The 11,193-nt window shown below is 43.6% G+C and overlaps 1 protein-coding gene across 1 annotated transcript; it reads right to left on the bottom strand.

The window, feature by feature from the left end:
* Window positions 1-521: 521 nt before the first annotated feature.
* CYP7A1 (cytochrome P450 family 7 subfamily A member 1) lies at window positions 522-10,964 on the bottom strand. Its single transcript, XM_073329402.1, has 6 exons — window positions 10,885-10,964; window positions 7,853-8,093; window positions 4,903-5,513; window positions 3,240-3,370; window positions 1,532-1,707; window positions 522-821 (listed from the first exon to the last, which is right to left on the bottom strand). Exons 1-6 carry the CDS (start codon window positions 10,962-10,964, stop codon window positions 522-524), a joined length of 1,539 nt encoding a protein of 512 aa, XP_073185503.1.
* Between the last annotated feature and the right edge of the window lie 229 nt (window positions 10,965-11,193).

The following is an 11,193-nucleotide window of genomic DNA, read 5'->3' as shown; positions in this document are numbered from 1 at the left end:
ACCCATGTGGTTAGAGTTTTGTGAAGAGATTCTCACACCAGGAATATAGTACAAGTTGGTGCAGTTTCACTAAAACGTGAAACATTTTGTAGGTTTTCCTCAAAAACTGTGCTAGTTTTTCCATGAAAACATAAAGTATTATGCCATTATACAACAAAAATGTTACAATAATGAAAAAAAATATAAGACCTTTCATCTGTGAACATGGCAAAAATTTGTTTACAAGCAAATATGGGGAAATTATTTAACTCAGAGGGCAATATTCTTATTCTGTTCACAGGAAGAAGTTGTGTTTGCTGGCAGAAAAGAAAATGTATGCCGGATTCCCCAGTACAAAAATCTCAATTTGCATATGAAAAGCCAGGTGGAAGGAAAAACAACCATTTCTGTAATCCCTACCAGCACTGTGTGCTATTCACATTGCAATGCATTAGCATTATGGTGTAATCTGTTTGGAGTTTTTAGATCAGTGATAATCTTGATACTTATTTTTTCTCCTATAGGTAAAATGTTTTATATATTCACAGACATTTTAATCTGTACTTGAAATGAATGTCATTAGTTGGTTGTAAAATACCCAGCCCTGCTCGGGATTGGTCTAAAGAAGGACACGGCACATTGCGGTCAAGAAGCTCAATTTCAAAGTATGAAAGTACCAAAGTCAAAAACTGTTTGATTTCATGGACAGCAAATAATCTTCCAGGACATTTTGCTATTCCTGATCCAAATGGCATGTAGTAATATCTTAACTTGTGACCGTTGCGATAGAAGATAGTCTTTTCTTTTCTATTCTCATCGAGATAGCGATCATACTTGAATGTCTGTAATGAAAGTTGAAAGTTTAATGTCTATTAGAGCCAGATTATGCAGGGAGGGAAGGATGTGCAACTGCACTGACACAATGCCTTCTGGGAAGAGCAGCCAATGCACAGTATGCTCCTTCTCTGTGGCTGGCCATGCTTCCCGTCCTCTAAACCCTTTTGGGAGAGGTTAGCCTCTGCAAGGCCCCTTACCCTGAGCAGCTCTGCCACTTGGGGTAGCAGAATACCCACCCCTGTGCAGGGGCATCACTGTTGGAAAGCTTTTTGGACCTCTCCTTGCCTTTTACTGACCCACACACAGAACAGCTGCAATCTAGCTTTTTGTACATATGTCCAAATTGGAAGACTTTGTGCCACTTCCCGCATCACCACTGTATGTCCTTAAGGACTTCCCCTTCTCTTGTCCTCTCTTGAAACACCACCACTTCCTGGCTGAGGAAGGCTGAAGGGAGCTGCCTTTAAACCTATCAACGCTACTTTTTTGCTCAGCCAAAGAATTCTCTGCGGAGTGATGGAAGAGGCCAGGGCTGATTTTGCTGCCTCCACTGCGCTCCCAACCCCTACCTGTTCAGGGAGTTCCCAGGCATAAATCCAGGACATGCGTGGTAGAGTGAAGCACCAACCACCAGGGCACTGACGCCAGATGCCTTGTTAACAGGCAGTTAACATCTCCTGGAACAGGAAGTTTGTATGTCACTGTAATCACTCACCAAGGGATTAGCATAGATGTCTGGATCAAAGTGCAGCAGCTGAGGATAAAGAGCTACAATGTCATCTTTGCGGATGTTGTAGGAGTCATTATCCAAGTGCAAGGTGAAATCCTCCTTAGCCACTCTGACAGTCATGGATGCACTGGACAACCTCATTGCTTCCTTGATAATACTATCTGTAGAGAGAGAAAAAGAAAATTATTAATATGAAAAGAATCTATGTATTCCCTTGGGAAGGCTGCACAGTTTAAATTGCCTGTAATCTTCTATAAACATGCAATATTATGGAGAGAAGGAAACTGCTAAAATGAATAGAGCTAAGATGCGGGCTCCAGATAGTTCCTGCAACTTTGTCTTCAAGTAATTCCAAGCCTTCCAAGTTCTTCAGGCCAGTCAACTTGCCTAACTAATTCTCTTACTATTTTAAAAGTTTTCCCTTTTGAAATCAAGGACCCTAGTTTGCAGATCTATTTTTGTTTATCATTCCAATTTCAAGTCAATTTGATATGAAAACGAAACTGTGACCTGGATCACTCTTCCCAAGGAAACAAACAAAAAAGGGGGCTGGATAGGGAGAAAACAGACAAGATCCCTTTGTGGCCTCCCCCTAAAATTGTTCCTCAGAGGGATTTGCCTCACCATTGTGGAAAAAAAACCTCTTCCACCACCTGAAATTGCAGGTCCCTCAATACACAGCTCCTAGCCCTACCTTCAGCTCTCCCCTGCCCAACCACTCTCCAGCTGTGGGCTCCTACTCCCCTGGAGGATTGTGGGGATGGGAGGATGCTGCAGCAGAGGTGACAGACACCTCTTTGCCCTACTAGGGAGCGGCGAGGTCTGTGCAGAGGTAACCCGCTGTGCGGATCATCTTGGGAGGACATTCCACTTTCCTCCCAGGGAAACATTAGAAAGTGGAGGCACAAAATATTTGAGACTGGGAAATGAACCTGCACTAAGATGGGAAAGGAATAAAGATGCTGGAGAAAGATGTGGAGAAAAAAAAAAATCAGAATAGTGTGGCAGTATCTTCCTAAACCTTAGAGCTCAAGGGAGGAGAATGATATTGACAAAAAAAATGATTTAAAAAAAAAAAGTACATTGAACCTCCCCCCACCAGTAACTATAGGGCAACAATTTCAAAAGCTGTAAGGCCCAGATCCTCACAATTACTTATGCTCCTAACTTCCATTGACATTAACAGGGGCCTAAGTGACTTGGGAGTGAGCTCCTCAGTCACTTGGGTGCTTTTGAAAATGTTACCCATATTTTAAAAAATATGCATCATCATAATAATGCTTTTAGCCATGTTGTTAGAAATTCATTGTTTAACATTTCTCAAGCATTAGTTTTAACTCCATATATGGTAAGATCCTTCTTTTTGATCTTAGTCCTTTAACAAAAACAAAATACAACCTTACTTTGACTTACCTATAGATCATTGGTGCTGCATGACATAGTACTTAAGCATTACTCATACATGAAATTACATGGGAAAAATGGGATTCCTTTCAAAATTCTGATAATCCCCACACCACAGACATGAGGACTGCTGAGAAGTGTGGCCTTTGCTAACTAAGGATACAGTGTAGCGTTATTATCCTGCTGTTGGATAGTCATTTAGCATTTCATAGGAAGTGTTTTATTGACTATAGATAGAAAAATATCTGAAAGTGGGTGTTCCTGGTACTGTTACATGTGGTGACCATACCTAATACTGGCATATTATCCAGTTGTTTTCGATTCAAGGAGATATATTTGCCATCGAAGTTGATCTTTTCACCAGCATTTCCCAGTGTTTTTTGCACCTCTTCAGTAGCTGCTTTCATTGCTTCTGGGCTCCTAAAATCAATATGCCAGAAACAAAAATATTTCTTACTTGTAACTTAAGGAATGTTCAAAAGGATTGCTGTTAAATATGATATTCATTTTTTCCTGTCTACAGTGTAGTTTGTTAATCCATGGATGTATAACAAAAAAGCTACGTAAGAACCTAGAAAAAAAATATAAGTATACTTATTTTATTGGCAAAATCCTGGTTGTTCAAAACACTGAAAAGGTCTTCAAAGATTTTGTTCAGTATCCAATTTTGAGCAAGACCAAATTAATGTGTATAATGCTGTTAAATAATGACATGTCTGTTAAGCAATGCCAAGAATAAGGAATATAGTGATCAATCCTAGATTAGGAGATAGCCCCATTGCAGCTAAAAATCTAGATCACATTCACATTATCAGCTGTCCTGAATTATATCCAGTTGGACAATTACATTCTGCCTACCAAAAAAAAAAGTCTCCCCATAGTTTAAATTAAATAATGTATCCTTCACTTTCTGGTCTTCCATACAGATATGGCAGATGTTAGTAATGGAGAACATGATTTTAAACAGATATACAGGTTCTAATCCCAAAGTCCTTGGGGGGCACAGAACTTCCATGGAAATCAATGGGCGTGCCCAAGTACTTCAGGATCATGTTTGTAAAGTTAATAGACCACTTACGGATTTTTGAATGAAATGTGCTATCTAAATCTCAATCATCATCATTAATGCAGGTAGGTATGGTGTTTTTTAATGTTATGTCAATTTATCACAGAAATGTAGGCAGGCAGTGTAAAGTCTCATCTTGAAAAGTACAGATTTAGAAATTTAGCTTGGGGTTTTTTTTAAGACATGTAGGGGAGTTACACCAGAGTGAAAAGAGAGCAGCAGAGTGAAGAATCAGGACTTATGGGTCAGATCCTCAGATGGTGCAAATTGGTGTAGCTCCATTAACTTCAACAGTGCTACATCAACATAAGCTCTGCAGAAGCCTCATTTTCTTTTCCTGTAAAGCAGCCAATATATATTTGCGAATCCAACAAGTGGGCAGATAAACAAAAGTGTGCAATAAAACCTTGTTGATTCTAGGGCAATGATCTAAAAATGTCCCACAGGACCTACTGTTGAGAGCCCTAGCGTAATCAAGACTTCCACAGGCACTGGTGTTTTTAATACTGTGTTGTTTAGGATTTGCTCTGAAGGTTTAATTAACATAGCATTAAAAGCATCTGTGGCTGCAGGAGTCTTCTCTATACCAGGGCTCACAGCATTAGACGAGATATTTTTAGTAAATTTCTCTAATGTAGAAAAACCCTATGTGGGACCATCTCCTTCCCTGGGCAGCATGAGAGGAGTTTCTGTGGAAGTCTTACTTATGCAGGACAAAATCCTGGGCCCGCAGAAGTCTATAGGAGTTTTGCCATTGACGTCAGTGGGACCTAGATTTGACATTCATCCAAGAGCAGAATTTGGCCCTTAATGCTGAGACAATTTCTGAGTGGCAACAAAGTCAAGAAGTTATTTTCCTTTAGAAACTGCAAACACTGCTACTTACCTAATAAGATAGAACAAGCTCCAGAAAGTAGCGGGTATTGTGTTAGCTTGTGAAGCCCATAGTACAGCCAGGTGGGTTTTTGCTTTTTCCTTATCATCAAAAGTAGACAGAGTGTCATTTAAGAACATACGGAGAGTGATGAGCTCAGAGATGTTGCTCCTTTTTCTGAGGTTCTCATGGAGCAGAGCCTCTGCCAGCTTCTCCCGTGCATTGTGGGCGCTCTTGAACACATGGATAGGCATGCCTGCGACAAGGACTGGGAAGATTTTATCAAATTCCTTGAAGTTTTCAAGAGCATTTAGAATAAGTGCTCTCTGGGTTTCCTGCTGAGATAGATTCTGGTCTTGGGTTGAATTAAACTCTGTACCAAAAAGTGTTAAAAAGCCAGATTCAAACATCACCCGGCAACAAAATGCATACAGCCCATCTGTTACCCAGGTGTTGGAATGCAGTTTAGATGTACTTGATTGCAGCATGACATATTGTAGGTTTTTCATCATAGCTTCAATGAGGGAATTCAGGGCATTACCTTGCAGGGTTCTAATGAAAGTCTGATGCATATTTTCAGTGGTGTTTCCATCACGTGGGTCAATACTGCCATGTCCAAAAGCCTGCCACCAAATAAATTGTATGAAAGATAAATGAGGATCACCACAACCTTGGTAAATAATAATTTACAAGGGAAATCATAGCCAAGATGTCATCTTCATAATTTAACACTGGGACATATAGTAAGAACTGTCAAATCTGTAAAGTGATAATTGGCCAAAAGTGGGGCCTTAGGCACCCACTGGGAAAATTTGGTGGGTACAGAGCCCCCACCAGCAGCTCCCCGCCCTGCGCCCGGCCCCAGCTCACCTCCACTCTGCCTCTTCCCCTGAACGCGCCGCTCTGCTCGGCTTCTCCGCCCCGTTTCCGTTTTTCGCGCAGGAAGCCTGCGAGAGCTGAGAGGCAAGTGGCTCTGCACCCACCAAATTTTCCCAGTGGGTGCTTCAGCCCCGGAGCAAAAGGCGCCACTTTTGGACGGTTGTTAAATTTAGAAGCGGGACAACCGGTTCTAAAAGGGCTTCTAAATTTAACAACTGGTTCCAGCAAACCGCTGCAAACCGACTCCAGCTCACAACTGGGCGGGGGCACCGGCGCCTGAACTGTGGCCTGAGGCTCTGCCCCTGCTCAGCCTCCTCCCCCAAAGGCTAGTGTGACCAAATGTCCCGATTGTATAGGGACACTCCCAATATTTGGGGTGTTGTCTTATATATGCGCCTATTACCCCCACCCTCTGATCTGATTTTTCACACTTGCTATCTGGTCACCCTACCCAAGATTTCGCCCCCACTCTGCCTCTTTGCATCTTCACTCTGTCTCTTCCCCTGAGGGCCCTGCACCTGCCACTCTTTCTCTCCGCCCCCTCTCCCAAAGCGCCCCTGCTCACTTTTCTCTGCCCCCCTCCCCAAAGGGCCCCTCTCCTGAGGTCCTCTGCCTGCCGCTTGCTCCTCTCTGTCCCCTCTCCCGAGGCCCCTTCCCCTGAGACACCCCCCCACCCGCTGCTTGTCCCTCTCCGCAGGGACCCCCTGCTCACCACTTGCTCTTCTCAACTTCCTCCCCTGAGGACCCCCTGCCCGACACTTGCTCCTCTCCACTCCCTCTCCTGAGGACCCCCGCCTACTCACTGCTTGCTCCTCTCTGCCCCCCTCCCAAGGCCCTTCCCCTGAAGCCCCCGCTGCTTGTCCCTCTCCACCCCTTCTCCCAAGGTCACCCTGTCCACCACTCACTCTTCTCCACCTACTCCTTTCTGCCCCCCCCTCCCGCCTTAGGGGCAAGCAACAGGGGCAGAGAGAAGCAAGTGGCAGGCAGGGGCTTTGGGAGAAGAGACTGAGTGGGGGCAGGAAGAGGCGGAGCAAGGGGGGGGCCTCAGGGGGAAGATGTTCAGCGTGGGTCTGGCTATGTGAGGAAAGGCCAAGTAGGAATGGGGCCTTGGGGCAGAGCACGGGAAGGGCCACAGTCCAGGCACCAGTGGCCCTCCCTACTTTTCAGGAGCTTCCAGCAGGGGTGCTCTAAAGGCGGCTGGCCAGCCTGACTCCAAAGGGAGGTGTGCCGCATCCATCATTTCGTGCCCCATTTGGGGAGGCTTAGTCTCCCCAAGCCTCTTATACCTGCCAGCGATGCATTTAGCCCGAGCCCCGTGAGCCCAAGTCAGCTGGCATGGGCCAGCCATGGATGTCCAACTGCAGTGTAGATGTAGCCTGAGTTATGATTAAGGCATTTTAGTGTTTGTGGTCTGAGGTAAGATTAAACTGATTTGTAAAGACACATTCTATTTTACAGATGTATATTTGCTTCTCAGGGTGTCACTGCAGGGCAAATAAAGGGATAAATCAGTAGTGACCATTACTATCTAAGTGTTGTTTGAGGTCCTCAGTGAAATGAGTGTGTGGATTAATCTAGAATTTAGATTCTAGGACACAGGCTTCTACATTACACAGCCAACACCATAACTGTTATTCTGTTGGCAGAAAGGCCAAGGTTTGAATGGCCTGAATGAGACTTCTAGAGGTGACCCTTCCAACTACTGACTGAAGAACAATGCTAGGCTAATGGGAAGAAACTTGTACTGATGGGAGTCTATGCCAGACCTGCTCTGTGGATATATAGAGGATTTCAGTTTCCAGGGCCGCTAATCTGGCATCTTTCACAAGTAGTAATTTGTTTTTAAAATTAGTCAATTCAATATAAATTCACAATAGTGCAAACCATCTTGTGCTGTACTTTTGCTTTAGTATTACACATTGTTGGTAGATTTGAGCCAGGAGACAAACTATCTTTCAGACAGGCAGACATACTGAAAAGTCACATATAGATTAACTAGGTACAGTCTGACTTGACCATGTTGATATTTTTCATATTAAATATTAAAATATGTTAAAATACTACTGTAATTTTAAAGCGGTACCTTTGCAGAAGCAGCAAAGTGAAACTTTTTCCAGTCCAAATGCCTTCCTTGGAGTATCACTGAATGGTATGAAAAAGGGTCAGTGAGAAAATGAACATATTTTCCAGCCACTTTGCAAGTGAAAATGTGCCCATATTTCTTTTGTCTTGCTTTGAGAAATTCAAGAGGGTTGGCACCAAATTGCAAAGCGCAGCCCAGATATGGAAGTAGCCCATTTTCCACTGGCGGCTCACCTGGACGCCTACAAGTTACAAACAAATGTTACAAATTAGGGTTATAAATTAAGACCTGTCCTTCAGCTTAGCCAGCTAAATAAGATTGTGATACCGGTCTATTTAGAACATTCAATTTCTATCAGTGTTGATAGGAAATTGCCCTCCGTTTCATAACAAATCCATGATGAGGTCTATAGTATCTTAGAAAGAATGACCTTAACAGCCTACAGAAGCCTTATTAGAATCCAAGAACAACAAAAAATGTAGTTTGAACTGACGCTATATCACTCTATTATTCAAATAAATAAGTGATCCTCACGTAAGTAATGCTGTGCAGAATGAGGTCCAGAATTTCTGGTTTGTAGTTTCTGTTAGTAATAATCCACACTTGCTCTCATTAAAGTCATTGGCCCAGCTCTTATTGACTTTATCGGGAACAGGATAGAGCCCTAAGCACCTAGGGCCTGACCCTGTTCCAGCTGAAGTCAATGGCAAAGCTCCTTCAGTAGTGCAGGTTCAGCCCCTCTAGAGCAGGGGTGGGCAAACTTTTTGGCCCGAGGGCCACATTGGGGTTGCAAAACTATATGGAGGGCTTGGTAGAGAAGGCTGTGCCTCCCCAAACAACCTGGCCCCTGCCCTCTAACTGCCCCCCTCAGAACCCCCGACCCATCCAACCCCCCTCCTCTTTGTCCCCTGACCGCCCCTACCCGCCCCCTGGGACCCCACCCCCTATCCAACCGCCCCTTCTCCCTGTCCCCTGACTGCCCTGACCCCTATCCATACCTCCCCACCCCCTAACAGGCCCCCCAGGACTCCCACACCTATCCCCCTTTCCCTGACCGCCCCCTGCTCCCTGACTGCCCCCCAGGACCCCTGCCCCCTTATCACGCCAGAGCCAGCCACGCTGCCGTGCTGCCCAGCAGGAGCAGCGGGCCAGAGTGCTGGCGGCGTGGTGCGCTGAGGCTGCAGGGGAGGGGGACAGCTGGGGAGGGGCTGGGGGCTAGTCTCCCTGGCCGGGAGCTCGGGGTCAGGCAGGACGGTCCCGCGGGCCAGATGTGGCCCACAGGCTGTAGTTTGCCCACCTCTGCTCTAGAGCCTGATGCTGGGAGTTGCTGACTACCTCAATGCCCCTTGGGAGTTGAGGATGCATGGCACTTTGCAAGAATCAACCCCTTAGTTGCTCAGGATTGGGCCCTTAATTGCTCTGCAAATTCTAAAATAGATAACATTACCTCAAATACACACTCAATTAAGACTGTATAAAAAACTTATTATTAACAGTTCTAATGGACAGAAAGAAAGGAGGAATAGAAGATGGATGGACAAGCATCATTTGGACTTCCAGAGACATGAAGATAGGATTACTTTATTTATTTGTTCGGTCTTTGGCTTGCACAATTCTCTAGCACACTGAATGCTGAGGCCTTTGAACCCACCAAAGAAAGAGTATTATAGTATTGTTGTTTGCATGTTCCTCTTGGGTCTGATTCTGCACCATTGAAATCAATGGGAGTTTTGCTTACAGGCCCTATTTCTACAAAGCACTTAAGCACATGCTTAAAATTAAGCATGTGTTCAGGTGCTTTGTTGAATGGGATCCAAATAACTGTATTCCTGGATATGGACACCCACAGTAAGTCACTAATAACTTTTAAATAATACATGTCAAAGAGATTAAAGTCAGAAGGGACCTCCAGACTGTTGTAGTAGGGTGGTCTGCGCCTTTAACCACCTGCAGAGCTAGGGAGCAGCAGGCTATAGCTTAAGGAGAAGCCCAGCAAGCCTGTGTTGGGAACTAGCTGATCTAGCTAAGCAGAAGCTAATGACTGGATCTGATTCCGAGCTGGATCAGCTGGTTCCCAAAAGCTGCCTGCTGGGCTTCTCTTTAAGCCACAGCCTGCTGCTCCCTAACTCTGCAGGCCCTTAAAGGCTACAGATCATCCTGCTACAATCACCTCCTAATCTAACCTGTATAGCATAGGTCACAACACCGCCCAGCGCCTGTACACTAAACCCAACAACCAAGATGAAGCCAAAGTATTACAACTTACAGAAGATCACTGTTCCCCAGATCAAAGATGCTGCTAACATTTCAGGCAATCTGAGTGAAATTTCAGGAGTTTCAAGTGGAAAGGAGTAGGTAACAGTACAGTACACTTTAAAACCAGAGAGTGATGCAAAAGACAAGTCAAAGAGCCACTTTTTATAGTAAATATATTAATTAATTTCTTTGTTTCTGTACAGAGCACATGCCAATAGGATAAAGACTTGAGAGTATTTACTCAATACAGTAAACAAGACGAATGATAACTAGCATTAAAAGTCATTCAATATGGCTGCAGTCCAGATTAAACTACATTGATACAGAAAAGAAAATGAAAAAGGTATAAGGGATAAAACAGTCATCTGTAATCAGAAGCACAAACATGTAGGATCTGATTTCACAAAAATACTGAGCACCTGTAAATCCTGTTGATTTCAACAGAAGCTGCACATACTAAGCACTTCTGAAAAATCAGATCCTTAATGTTCCAAATGATGATAACCTCATTTGCAAATGGATTCCTCCTTTCTTTGTATCTCTATCTTCTGTTAGTCATGACTATAGATCTGCATAGCCTGCTTGTTTTTTTTTTAAATTTATGTGCACAAAAAATGCCATTAGAATATAAAGATTTCAAAGAACAAACACCAACATCACCGTTGTTATCCTTTACATATCCATCTGCCAATGTTCAGACTAGTTTTGTCTCAGCTATATACATACTATCTTTTTACAGAAATTAGAGTTGGGATATGTTTAAAAAGAAACCTTACCTCCTTCTTAGTCCCAGAACAAACCAAAAACAACAGCATAGTATCATCACTATTCCCCAGATCAAAGATGCTGCTAACATTTCAGACAATTACAGTGAACTTTTCAAATTACAGTGAAAAAGAGTAGCTTGGTACACTTTAAAGACTGAGAGTCATGCAAATGACAAATCAAACAGCCACTTTTTATATAGATCAGGGGCACGAATTTACTTAATTGAACTTAAATAACCTAGGCAAGCTATTAATTAACCATTTCTGGATAGAAACTATTATGTCTTCATTCTGACTGATATCTCTGTAAAAAAAATT

The sequence above is a fragment of the Lepidochelys kempii genome, chromosome 2 (assembly GCF_965140285.1).
Source record: "Lepidochelys kempii isolate rLepKem1 chromosome 2, rLepKem1.hap1, whole genome shotgun sequence".
NCBI lineage: Eukaryota > Metazoa > Chordata > Testudines > Cheloniidae > Lepidochelys > Lepidochelys kempii.
The sequence above is the reverse complement of the archived record's forward strand: the minus strand, read 5'-3'. Positions and strand labels throughout refer to the sequence as shown.

Excerpts from the sequence above, each read along its gene's own strand:
- CYP7A1 (XM_073329402.1), bottom strand. The coding sequence starts at position 10,964 with ATGTTAGCAGCATCTTTGATCTGGGGAATAGTGATGATACTATGCTGT. Across the intron at positions 5,514-7,852 it reads ACTTTGCTGCTTCTGCAAAG|GCTTTTGGACATGGCAGTAT; the intron begins GTACCGCTTTAA and ends ATTTGGTGGCAG. Across the intron at positions 3,371-4,902 it reads AGCTTGTTCTATCTTATTAG|GAGCCCAGAAGCAATGAAAG; the intron begins GTAAGTAGCAGT and ends TATTGATTTTAG.